We start from the raw sequence: 14,554 nt of genomic DNA, 5'->3' as shown, positions 1-14,554 counted from the left end.
AAATTTTAATATTTGAACCATCGAGAGCTTTTCCGTCCAATCGCTTGACTGCTGGAAATAGCTGCCAAATCTCCCACAAATCACTCCTAACCGATTTAAAAAAGGAAGGACATATTACATTTTCCCTTTTCAAGAATTTTTATGTATTTGTACCATCGAGAGCTTCTCTATTCAAACGCCTAACTGCTAGATATAGCAACCAAATCTCCCTCAAGTCACACCCTACCGTCTTAAAAAGGAAAGACATTACGTTTTCAAATTTCAGGAAATTTAAAATTGAGTTGGCGAGAATCTCTCTCTGGTTGCCTGGCTGCTGAAAATAGCAGCCACATCTCATACAAATCACTTTGAAAGTGAAGGACAGTACATTTTCACAGTTCAAAAAGTTTGTAATATTTGTGCCAATGAGTCACAACCTGGTTGCTAAATCACTGGAAATAGCAGCTGAATCTCTCTTAAATTACACTATATCATCTTATAAAGTGAAGAAACATTGCGTTTCCAAATTTCAATAACTCAAAAATATTTGCGCCTGCGAGAACGTCTTTACCCGGCCACTTGGCCGCTGGAAATAGCAGTCAAATCTCATACAAATCACACCATACCGACTTAAAAAGTGAAGGACACCTTACATTTTCACTTTTCAATTCAAAACATTTGAGTCAACATTTTTCTGGTTAGTTGACCGGTAGAAATAGCTGCCAAATCCCCCATATATAACACCCAACTGTTTTAAAACGTGATGGTTACATCACATTTTCAAAAGAAGTTTGATATTTGAACCAGCGCAGGCGATGTATCCATACCCGGTCATTCGGTTGGCTAGAAACAGCAGCTAAACCTCTTTCATATTATACCATATCGATTAAAATTAATGAAGGTCAACATTGAATAATGCAAAGTGCCTTTTTAGCCATAGGTTTGATCCAAGACCAGATTGCGTTTTAAATCATAGGTCAGCTGGATCGGCGCCGACCGAGAGCTAAACACCACCACCACCAGCAACAACAACAACAACAATAACAACACGACGGACACTACCAGTAATTCGGCCAACAGCTAAAGCAGCAATAACAAAGGTGGTCACTCGTTCTGCGAAAAATAGCAGCCAAATCACCCTCAAATAACACTTTTTTTATTGTCGTTTAAAATTTTATTTTAAAGAACACGAAAGGGGACATTGGACAATGTAACCTGAAATAAATCCTGAAAAAGAAAAGAAAAAAAAACAAGACGAGATGGTCATGGACGGAGCGTCGTTTGATTTTTTTATAGGTTTGTTGTTAGATCAGCACTTGCCTGGAACTAAACAGTAACTGCAATAACACTAAAACCACCACCACCACAACAACTACTACCACTACCACCACCGCCACCACAACTACTACAACTACCACCACTACCACTACCACCACAACTACTACCACTACCACCACTACCACAACTACTACTACTTCTACTACCACTACTACCTCCACCACCACCACCACCACAACTACTACCACTACCACCGCTACCACTATCACCTCCACCACCACAACTGCTACTACCACCGCTACCACCACCACCACCGCCTACTACTTCTACTGCTACCATCACTACCTCTACTACTACTACTACTACTACTACTACATTTATTAAGATTCTAACATTAGTAGATATATAAGACTAAAGACGGACATATGAAGGGGGAGTACAGCCACGCCGCCGCCATCACAGTCCAATCCACCGCCGACCCTTCAGACTACGACGAAGATTTCGACCCAGAAAGCTACCATCGTTATTGCCAACAATACCAGTCCTACGACCACCACGACGGCTGGATTACAACTGCCGGGTACAAAATGGCCGAAGACGGCGGCAACGACAACGAGGCTTTCAGCAGCGACAACGAGGCTGTTTCTAGAACTACAACGACGACGATGATTACGACATCGATGGCAGCGTCTACTACTACTACTACTACCGATACTTCCCATACTACCCGGATTTACCACCCGGTTTGGAACGAAGGGAGCAGCAGCAACAACAGCGGCAGAACTATCAGTAATAGTGATTTCACCAACACCACCACCACCGTTGCCGCCGCCACCGCCGAATCCATTACAGCCATCGATAATGATGATGATGATGATGATGATGATGATGATTGTTATTATTATTATCATCGTTACGGTCGTCTTCGAGGCAGAAGGAGCGATGGTGGAGGCGAGGCGGTTTCCGGTACAGAATCTGGGGTCGAACTTCATCGGAACTCGCATCTAGTCGGGGCCAAGAATATAGCTTTTGTGGATTCGTACTTTAAATTCATTGATGACGACAAAGATGGCGACGACGACGAGGATGAGGAGGAAGAGGTGGAGGAAGAGGCGGAGGAAGAGGAACGAGAGGAAGAAGAAAAGGAAGAGCGAAAGGAAGAGGCGGAACTTGAAGAGCACAATGGCGACCACGGCGGCGGCGGCGGTGGCAGAGACGATGACGACGATGACGACGGCGAAACAAGAGCCGAAGAGGTAGGAGGAAACTTTTGCGTGAAAGAAAGTGTGAGAGGAGAATTAAGAGGAGGAGGTGGAGGACGAGGAGAGGAAGGAGGAGGAGGTGGAGTAAAGAAGCCTGGTGTAAAAAAAGGAAAGAGAGAAGAAACGAAGGCTGGTAATGAAAGTAGCGGGGTAGATGCTGCTGATGGTGGTGATGGTGTTGGTGTTGGTGGTGGTGATGGTGATGGTGATGGTGGTGGAGGTAGTAGAGCCGGGAGTAGTGATGGTGGTGTTGGCGTTGGTGCTGGCGGTTTAGGAGGAGGTAGAAGAAGAAAGAAAAACGGAGAAGGAGAAAGCGGACTGCTTGTTGAAGGAGGTGGAGGAGGAGGAGGAGGAGGAGGAGGAAGAAGAAGAAGAGACGCGAGCGAAGGAAAAGCAACAGCAGGACTGACCGGACGAGAAACAACAGGAGGAGGAGGAGAGTTCAATGGTCGAAGTGGTGGAGGGAGTCGACGGCGGAGGGGGAAAGGGAAACGAAAGGAAGAGCCGGTGGTAGGAGGAACAGCAGGAAAAAAGCGAGGAGGACGAGAAGAAAGAAGAGAAACTGTGGTATTTGTGAAGGAGGAAAAAAGACGAGACGTAGAAGAGGATAAAGAAGAACAACTACGACAACAACAAGAATTTGGAGACGAATTGCATAATTTTTGCAAATGGCCGACGAGTTACGAGAACGAGCGCAACACACGCGAGATTAACGATTTTTCTCGGCGCGACGAAATTTCTTTCCCCCTCAGGGAAATGGCGGTGACGAACAGTGGCCATACGGAGAGTACTACAACCACTGCTACCACTACTACCTCGACTAATATTAATACTGCTGCTAATTATAATAATAGTAACGGTGGTAGTGGAGGCTGTGAGCTTGATGGCAGTCATTGGGGACAAAACTGCGATTCGATCGAAGATGTTGTCGATCATTCACGGAAGTTCACTTCCACATCCATGCCAACGGTTGCGAGAAACGTCACCGAACGCGAATGGTCCCTGGTGGATTCCTTCAGTGGATTCGAACGTTTCCAGATGAACCCTTTTGTTAAACACGAGGTAACTTTGCTGAACCCTTTCTCCGAAGATGCACGAGTACATCCTCCACCAGACACTTTCAGTGAAAGCAAGCTCCCTCTAACGGATTCCTTTGCCGGACAAGAATATCCTCTAACGGATACAACCGCCGAACAACCACGGAACAGTTTCACAGAAACCGGTAGTGGCTTCGCTGTTTTTATTGGCGGTGCAAATGAAGGCGTAGTCACCAGTGGCGACGGTGGAGAACTTCAAGATGGCGTCTCTCGTAAGGAATACAGCAGCACCGTCTACAGTAGCAGCAATAATAACGATTTTACTAGCTGCAGTGGCGAACCCTACAGCAATTATAACACTAGTATCAACATCTACATTGACAACGGCAGCAACAACAAGAACAGTAGCAGCATTAGTAAAAATAGATTAAGTTCTGACGAAACTACCTATTCTGGAAGTGATTTGGCTAATTTGGAATCGGACACCAATGCAACTGGAAACCGCGGCGTCCGATCACTAGACCAACTTGACCAGTACGATACCCACCTTTCTGACGATCACCACCATCACCACCAACAACAACAGCAACATCAACAACAGTTCGACCGTTATGGTTTCGAACGCTGCGCCGAAAATCGACAGGACGGTCGTTTCTCGGAAGAAGCAGCGATGTCGACTGACGGAAAACAAAATGGCGAAAGTTCGCTGAAACGCTTCGATGGGGAAAAATGCGCTGAAGCTGCTGTTCACTGCACAACTAAAACTGCCTTCGGGGTCATGTGTAAAGAAAACACTAATGATATGCAAGACAATGACTATCAACACAGCCACCACGATAATGATGGCAGCAGCTGTCTACCCCGATATTCCGGAAGTGACAACTTATATCTCGGAAATAATAATAATAATAATAATAATAATAATAATAATAATAATAATAATAATAATAATAATATGTCTGGTATTAACACTGTTTATCCAGGAAGTGACACGACTAATGAAGGAAGTAATATGTTCATTGGAAATGATAAATCATATACCGGAACTGAAAATATGTACACCGGAAATAATGAAGTTATGTATTCTGGAAGTGAGGCAATGTACACTAAACAGGACACTATCAATCTCGGAAGTGATTCTGCGTATTCAGGAAGTAATATGTTGTCTGCGAGCGACAATTTATATACCGGAAGAAATATCTTCTCCGAAATTGACGCCACCTATTCCGGAAGTAGTAACATGTACTCTGAAAAAGACAAAAATCACAGCGGAAGTGACAATATATATACTGGATATGAAAATATATTCACCGGATGTGACAATCTCGATGACATCCCGGAAGAAGAAGATAATGGACAGTACCCGGATGAAAGGTGGAGGCAGAGGGTTGAAAACGAGGCTGCGGACTGTAGTGCAAACATCGTTTGCTCAGGAGATGTTTGCACATTCGGTTATATGAAGGAAAACTGGACAGACAAAATGTCCACCCTTTCTGACATGACCTGCCGGCAAGGTGGCGCTAGTGGTGACAGCTGTGTCGAGGCCGACGACACGGTCACGTGTGGTAATAGTACTGTTGGTTTCAGCGATAGTGATAAAGTTGTACCCCGGTACCTAAGACAGACTAGTATCACGACTCCCGAGTACCATTCTCTCGAAGAAGGAGCCAGCGGAGTAGAGAGAAATTATGAACCAACCGGAAGTTGTTATAGCGGTTTCTTAGACGTCACGAGTTATACCTGCGACAAAGGTTCCCGATTGGATGGCGACGGAAAAGAGGCCGATGAATTCGACACCACCACCGGGTTCGGCGCCGGACAGGATGCAAAGGGTCGTTGCGAAAATGAAAGTAGAGACGTCACCGGTTACGATGTGAATGCTGAGCATAGTAAAAGCGGAAGTATCGGTGCTGTGACAGGATATAAACTGGAAGCGGAAGTTGCAGATTTTGCTGCAGGGATGAATAGCAAGAGCTGTGATAACGGAAATGACTATTACATGCATCACATGACCGGCTACCGAGGAAACGTTGGAGATGGCGAGGATCACCGTCGGGGCGGAGACGCCGTTGGTTCCAATGTTATAGGACGTGCATTGAGCATGTACAGTGGTTGCAACGACGCTACGGACGGAGACGGACATCCTGTAAATCGAGATGGTCACAGAATCACAGAACGACGACCGGAAGGAGAGGGTACTGGTTACAAAGAACATGGTGACGACGGACCGATCGGCTACTCCAGACAAAATACCACTAACACGGCGTTGTCTAACCCTTTAGATATGCCGTCTTCTCTTGAGGGAGAGCTCGACTTGTGTCCCTTACAACAGACAGGGAAGTACACACGACTCACTACCGAAGGCAACAACACTTCGAACAATCGTTACGATGAAGAAGTCACTGGCTACTCGGTCGAACGTTGCATTGCTTATACAGGCGATATGTCTGCTGCCTCCGCTAGCGGAGAGGTTAATGGGACGGACAAAGATCGTAGTTACTCTGATTTAACGGAAGACAGCGACTATACACTGTTTACAAGTATCTCCTACAAAGATATGGATTATCCGGTGATCGAGGAAAACATTGAACCAACAGAAGGATGTCCCTGTACGAGATCGAATTTGGTGAAAGGCAGGAAAGTATGCGGGCATTCAGACGATGATTCAAAAAATGTTACTACAGATATTTCCACAGTTTGTGCGAAGAAAGACTTTATGCGAGACGAGATGGAAGATAAAGAGTTGCCCGAATACGTTGTTTTAGGATTTACTGGAGTTGAAGATTTGGAAACGATAAAGAGAGAAGATGTAAACCCGGTTTATGGGTCCAACATGAACAATTCTGTTAATAATCGAAGCGTCTTCGAGTTCAATAGACGCAATCTGCAAGGCTCTGAGTTTTCCGAGACGGACGAATTTGTGAAGGGTAAAGATTCAATATCTAATGCGGCACTTCAAATTCATAAATCTCATTCTGTAAATTCTGTGAATTTTGAAGGCGCTGCTACTCCGAGTACTTCGTTCGAATTTGAAGAAGATACCGTCCATGAATTCTCCGATTGTGACGTAGCTCACGTGACTTGTGACATCATTGAAAATGGCGGGGAAGCTAACAAGAGGAATGACAGTTTAACTGAAGAACTCTACTGCTCAAAGTCGTATGTAGAGGAACCAGAAAAGAAGTGTACGGTCACAAAATACGCAGCTAATCTTTGCGAAGAGACTAATACGAGGAGGTTGACGAAAAACGGGGAAGAGATAAACACTGAAAGTGAAGAAATCCTTGAGAGCTACGTCAACGTCGTTTTACCAACGGAGAGAAAAGCTAGACATTTTAACAGTGACGCAAGCGAGGACGAAGGAATTATCTTGGAAAATAACTGCAATAATCTTGAAAAATACGACGAGAATATCGTTGAAAAGGAAAATAACACGAGTTTGTGCATAGTCGATTCTGTCGACAAAGGTCTCAACTGGAAATTTGAAGAAGACAAAATGGCGAATAGTATTATAGATACTTATGAGTCTTGTTTCAATCGCGGTGAAATGTCCCCCGTTTTGGAAATCACTGAAAATACTGATCGTTCTTTCTCTGATTTCAAAATTTTGAACAAACAAGACGAAGATTTAAGTGACAACACGAACGATGACCAGAATCGAGATCAGGAACGGGACGAAAGTGGTGAAGGTCTTGGTGATGTCTGCAACACAACGGATGAAGAAATGCAGAGAGAGTGGCAGCTGGAAAACACACTGTCATCTGAACAAAATAGATATTCCCCAGAAACGACCATCACCGACGAACCGAAAACAGATTGTCAACGTTATGAAGATTCTTCATTGAAACCCGAGGAAACCATAGATTTCCAAACGGCTTTAGCTTTAACTATTAAGGAAGAGAAAATCAGCGACGATCAACTCGAGTCGATGCAATCCTTGAGTTGTTCGATCCTGGAAACTGGATTTCACCGCAACTGGACCGGACCCGAAGAACCAGACGAACACAACAAGCAACATGAAAATAAAAGCTACATGGGTGAAGGAGACAACTTTGTTATGGAGGCTCTTTCTGAGTCAACCGGAAATTTCGTCAAACGTGTCGCTGGTGATCATAAAACACCCCCGTCATGCGAAACACGTATCGGCGACTCCGAACCCTCGGTCGAGGTGGAAGCCGACGGAGGTAAGACCGACGAAACCACGCCAAGGACGGATTGCACCACGCTATCGCGTATTGAGCAATTAAAACGTGAAGCGGGTGTTGGAACCCCGAAAAAAGGTACGATTATTCTCGTAATACAATCGCTTACTCTTACTCTCTTTACTTGTTTCGGTCATTTGACTGCGGCCATGCTGGAGCACCGCCTTTAGTCGAGCAAATCGACCCCAGGACTTATTCTTTGTAAGCCTAGTACTTATTCTATCGGTCTCTTTTGCCGAACCGCTAAGTTACAGGGACATGAACACACCAGCATCGGTTGTCAAGCGATGTTGGGAGGACAAACACAGACACACAAACACACACACATATACATATATACATATACACGACAGGCTTCTTTCAGTTTCCGTCTACCAAATCCACTCACAAGGCTTTGGTCGGCCCGAGGCTATAGTAGAAGATACTTGCCCAAAGTGCCACGCGGTGGGACTGAACCTGAAACCATGTGGTTGGTAAGCAAGCTACTTACCACACAGCTACTCCTGCGCCTGTAGACTTCCTGCCTCCAATATGGGCGCCGTTTATTTAAACCATATACAGTCGAACGCATAAACACACCATATATCTATCCATACGAAGGAGAGCTGAAAGGTTCCTGGCTTTGGGTAAAAGAAAATACAGTAGGATCAGTTAATTATGATTTTATTTAACATATTCTACTCTAAGGTTCACACACTTATTGCAGCAGTCCTTCAGTTTTTCTAAACCCTCTAAAAGAACTTGGAGGGTTGGGCCTCGACCCAGGCCCTTCATGATACCCTTAAAACCAGGAACTTTTCAGCACCTTCTGGTATATATATATATATATATATATATATATAATAAATATTAGGGAATAAATCCAAATTTACAGGGAAAAATCAGATTTAGGATTGAATCCAATTTTATAGTAAAATATTATATTATATTAAATTAGAGACAAAACCACTATTAGGCAAATCATAATATTGCATGATAGTGGTTTTGTCTCTAATTTAATATAATATATTATATATATATATATATATAGACACGAACATGTATAGATACATGCGTCCACCAATCTATCCAGCTGTTCTTTCGTAGGCATACATTTGCTTAAATACAAACATAAGCGTGCACACACACAAACGCACGCAAAAACAATACACACACAAACACACACGCAAACACACACACAAACGCACACATACATACATACATACATACATACATACATACATACACACACACAAACGCACACATACATACATACATACATAATACATACATACATCCTTACGTACGTACATACGTACATACTTACATACATACATACACACAAAAACACACACGCAAACACACACACACACACATTCATACAAACATACACACGCACAAACACGCACACGCAAACGCACACATACATACATGCATACATACATACACACACAAACAAACACACACACACACACACACACACACACACACCTGTACATATACTTACCCATTATTTATTTCATCATAAAAAGCTTCACGTTTATATATTTGTCTTGCAAGATTCCTTGTGTGAAATCGTATGTCGAAACAGATATTCTTATACTCGGAGATGGCCATACTCTTGCCAATTAAACACACACACACACTATATACGCGTCCTTAACTTCAGCTCCTTCATTATTCTTACTTTGGTGTCCTTTCTTTAAGACCACTTTATCCCACGTATCTCATAGAATATACGACGAAAGAGCTTAGACAAAAGACACTAAAATAAGTTGAACTGAAGACCAAATATATAGCGAATGTCTTTAAATGGCAAAAATATGACCTCCCCAAATATAAAGTTTTAGGTTTTGGTTAATGAAAGTTTTGGTTAATGGAAGGCGGCGAGCTGGCAGAAACGTTAGCACGTCGGACGAATTGCGTAGCCGTATTTCCTCTGCCGTTACGTTCTGAGTTCAAATTCCGCCGAGGTCGACTTTGCCTTTCATCCTTTCGGGGTCGATTAATTAAGTACCAGTTACGCCCTGGGGTCGATGTAATCGACTTAATACCTATGTCTGTCCTTGTTTGTCCCCTCTGTGTTTAGCCCCTTGTGGGCAATAAAGAAATAGAAATAGGTATTTCCTCTGCCGTTACGTTCTGAGTTCAAGTTCCGCCGAGGTCGACTTTGCCTTTCATCCTTTCGGGGTCGATTAATTAAGTACCAGTTACGCCCTGGGGTCGATGTAATCGACTTAATACCTATGTCTGTCCTTGTTTGTCCCCTCTGTGTTTAGCCCCTTGTGGGCAATAAAGAAATAGAAATAGGTATTTCCTCTGCCGTTACGTTCTGAGTTCAAGTTCCGCCGAGGTCGACTTTGCCTTTCATCCTTTCGGGGTCGATTAATTAAGTACCAGTTACGCCCTGGGGTCGATGTAATCGACTTAATACCTATGTCTGTCCTTGTTTGTCCCCTCTGTGTTAGCCCCTTGTGGGCAATAAAGAAATAGAAATAGGTATTTCCTCTGCCGTTACGTTCTGAGTTCAAGTTCCGCCGAGGTCGACTTTGCCTTTCATCCTTTCGGGGTCGATTAATTAAGTACCAGTTACGCCCTGGGGTCGATGTAATCGACTTAATACCTATGTCTGTCCTTGTTTGTCCCCTCTGTGTTTAGCCCCTTGTGGGCAATAAAGAAATAGAAATAGGTATTTCCTCTGCCGTTACGTTCTGAGTTCAAGTTCCGCCGAGGTCGACTTTGCCTTTCATCCTTTCGGGGTCGATTAATTAAGTACCAGTTACGCCCTGGGGTCGATGTAATCGACTTAATACCTATGTCTGTCCTTGTTTGTCCCCTCTGTGTTTAGCCCCTTGTGGGCAATAAAGAAATAGAAATAGGTATTTCCTCTGCCGTTACGTTCTGAGTTCAAGTTCCGCCGAGGTCGACTTTGCCTTTCATCCTTTCGGGGTCGATTAATTAAGTACCAGTTACGCCCTGGGGTCGATGTAATCGACTTAATACCTATGTCTGTCCTTGTTTGTCCCCTCTGTGTTTAGCCCCTTGTGGGCAATAAAGAAATAGAAATAGGTATTTCCTCTGCCGTTACGTTCTGAGTTCAAGTTCCGCCGAGGTCGACTTTGCCTTTCATCCTTTCGGGGTCGATTAATTAAGTACCAGTTACGCCCTGGGGTCGATGTAATCGACTTAATACCTATGTCTGTCCTTGTTTGTCCCCTCTGTGTTTAGCCCCTTGTGGGCAATAAAGAAATAGAAATAGGTATTTCCTCTGCCGTTACGTTCTGAGTTCAAGTTCCGCCGAGGTCGACTTTTCCTTTCATCCTTTCGGGGTCGATTAATTAAGTACCAGTTACGCACTGGGGTCGATGTAATCGACTTAATACCTATGTCTGTCCTTGTTTGTCCCCTCTGTGTTTAGCCCCTTGTGGGCAATAAAGAAATAGAAATAGGTATTTCCTCTGCCGTTACGTTCTGAGTTCAAGTTCCGCCGAGGTCGACTTTGCCTTTCATCCTTTCGGGGTCGATTAAATAAGTACCAGTTACGCATTGGGGTCGATATAATCGACTTAATCCGTTTGTCTGTCCTTGTTTGTCCCCTCTACGTTTAGCCCCTTGTGGGTAGTAAAGAAATAGGTTAATGAAAGTTTACAAGTTGTTATATTCATTGACAGTATTTTACGTATATATTTACAATTCAAAATGGCCACCGTTTGCTTTCGCCATAGCCCTTAACCTTTGCTCAACTGCTTTATCGCCTCACTATTCTTTACACCAGCCATTTTGAATACAACAATTTCTTCATGTGTTTTGTCTGGGCCGCCATATTCAGTAAAGGGTGGACAAGGAAACAAAAAGATTTTAGGATGCATTGAACAATTCGCAAGTACTTTTGCAAACAACAGTATATCAGTTTATGTTTGAAGAATGGGTAAATGTATATGCCACACCCGGTATGTATGTATGTATGTATGTATGTATGTATGTATGTATGCATGTATGCATGTATGTATGTATGTATGTATGTATGTATGTATGTATGTATGTATGCATGTATGTATGCATGTATGTATGTATATATGTATGTACGTATGTTTGTCATATATATGTATGAATACGTATATATATATATATATACATACATATACATATACATATATATCTTATATATATGTATGACTATATACATATATATATATACACACACACATGTATATATATATATATATATATATATATATATATATATATATATATATACTGTTGTGTCTGGGGAGAGTCATTTTCTTTTTGTGCCTTATAATGTAACACACTCACCGATAAAATTTCCACTTATTTCTTATTATTTTCCTAAAATTTAGTTGCGTCTTACAACCTTTTCAATAGTCTTTGTAACCGTACTCCTTCTTGATGACTTTATTTTATTCAATTACATATATATATACGAGCAAAAGACCCCCCCACCCCCACCCGTCCAATGGACGGTGCTGAGTTGTCAAACATTTAAACCAAATTTTCTCACAACAAACAGGCCGGCTTTTTTGGCGCAAACTGCTTGTGCATTTTTCTCGCGTACGCGTAGTATCGATCGCAACAGCTGATGTGCTTGCGCGTACAAATGCACGTTCCCACGGCTTTATCGATCGCATTCTCACCTGGAATCGAATTTGAGCGCAATCGGATGGAGGATGCCCGAGATCCTAGGTGCAGGAGTGGCTGTGTGGTAAGTAGCTTGCTAACTAACCACATGGTTCCGGGTTCAGTCCCACTGCGTAGCATCTTGGGCAAGTGTCTTCTGCTATAGCCCCGGGCCGGCCAATACCATGTGAGTGGATTTGGTAGACGGAAACTGAAAGAAGCCTGTCGTATATATGTATATATATATATATGTGTGTGTATGTTTGTATGTCTGTGTTTGTCCCCCTAGCATTGCTTGACAACCGATGCTGGTGTGTTTACGTCCCCGTCACTTAGCGGTTTCACAAAAGAGACCGATAGAATAAGTACTGGGCTTACAAAGAATAAGTCCCGGGGTCGATTTGCTCGACTAAAGGCGGTGCTCCAGCATGGCCGCAGTCAAATGACTGAAACAAGTAAAAGAGTAAAAGAGTAAAGAGAGAGAGACAGACAGAACGGATTTCATTATATATATGTGTGTGTGTGTGTGTGTGTGTGTGTGTGTGTGTGTGTGTGTGTGTGTTTGTACGTATGCATGTATACATGCGTGTATGCATGTGTTTATGTATGTACGTATATATGTCCCCATTTATTCCTTCTGCAGAAGAGCGTAGGCTCGAAACATAATTGTTACAAACGAGAATTTATAGATTAATGTTCTGCATTAATCTTTATATATAAAAGTGAAGTTGTGTGAGTGTCTGTCTCCTACGATTTAGATTCCTAACTACTCCCACATTTTGCGGTGCAGTTTAACCAAAACCGGGTATCTTATAGTCGTGATTCATATCGAGCCCTTCTGGGTATTGGCGCGCGTCTACGATGAGTCTACGATTTAAAAAATAAGTTACCATCATTTTTTTCCCATTTTAATGCATTTTTTCGCTATTATATAAGGGAAGTAACTTTCTAAAAATTTCTACGATGAGTCAACGATTTTTAAAAATTTTACCATCATTTTTTTTCCATTTTTAATGCATTTTTTTCTTTTGCTATTTTTTGGCTATAACTCTCTAAAAATGCTTATATAGTTATTTCCCTTACAAACCCGAGCAACGCCGGGCGATACTGCTAGTTCGCGATAAATGTTCTCTTTTTCCTGGGTCTTGATTGTACATTCACATTCACTGACCAGCTGACCACAACGACACTGCGTGACTTCTATTCTCTGTCCACGGAACAATATCAGGTCTGTTATGTTTGCACCGAATCGATGTGTTTTGAGGGATGTTCCAACAATATTTTCTGTTTTTAAATGTGTGAATACCTGCTGGTTCTGAAATGCTTTTGATGTATACGTCAGAGCAGTACTTCTTTCGGGTAGCATGGCAGATAGGTTTTGCAACAATATCATGCCTCAGAGACAGGTAGTATCTCGCAGACATTTTGGGGCAGCTGCCGCTGATGTATGTATGTATGTATGTATGTATGTATGTATGTATGTATGTATGTATGTATGTATGTATTTATGTATGTATGTATGTATGTATGTATGTATTTATGTATGTATGTATGAATGTATGTCTGTATGTATGTATGTATGTATGTATGTATGTATGTATGTGTGTATGTATGTATGTATGTGTGTATGTATGTATGTATGAATGAATGTATGTATGTATGTATGTATGTATGTATGTATGTGTGTGTATGTATGTATGTATGAATGAATGAATGAATGAATGTATGTATGTATGTGTGTATGTATGTATGTATGTGTGTATGTATGTATGTATGAATGTATGTATGTATGTATGTATGTATGTATGTATGTATGTATGTATGTATGTATGTGTGTATGTATGTATGTATGTATCTATGTATGTATGTATATATGTGTGTATGTATGTATGTATGCATGTATGTATATGTGTATGTATGTATGTATGAATGTATATATGTATATATGTATTATGAATGTATACATGTATATATGTACGTATGTATGTTTTGTTTTATGTGTGTATTCTCATGCATATAGTTACATATATATAGCATGCATGTATGTATGCATGTATGTATGCATGCATGTGTGTATGTATGTGTGTATGTGTAAGTGTGCGTGTGAGTGTGTGTGTCTATGTGTTGTCCTAGATACACCATGTCTGAATATAAGATGGGATGGCCACAACTGGTACATCTT

General features: G+C 42.1%; 1 protein-coding gene across 3 annotated transcripts in view; it reads left to right on the top strand.

Moving 5' to 3' along the window:
* The first annotated feature begins 1,667 nt into the window (after positions 1–1,667).
* Positions 1,668–14,554, top strand: part of LOC115225308 — a 29,003-nt gene continuing 16,116 nt past the window's right edge. For 2 of the 3 annotated variants that reach the window (XM_036514372.1, XM_029796254.2), the window contains exon 1: positions 1,668–7,836. In XM_036514372.1, coding sequence (XP_036370265.1) covers positions 1,683–7,836 — 6,154 coding nt within the window. In that variant the 5' untranslated portion in view covers positions 1,668–1,682. The remainder of the gene's footprint in view (positions 7,837–14,554) is intronic. The other variant, XM_036514371.1, reaches the window with a different exon arrangement.

The sequence above is a fragment of the Octopus sinensis genome, linkage group LG27 (assembly GCF_006345805.1).
Source record: "Octopus sinensis linkage group LG27, ASM634580v1, whole genome shotgun sequence".
In the NCBI taxonomy this organism is placed as follows: Eukaryota; Metazoa; Mollusca; class Cephalopoda; order Octopoda; family Octopodidae; genus Octopus; species Octopus sinensis.
Note: the sequence above shows the minus strand (reverse complement) of the source record. Positions and strands in the feature narration are given on the sequence as shown.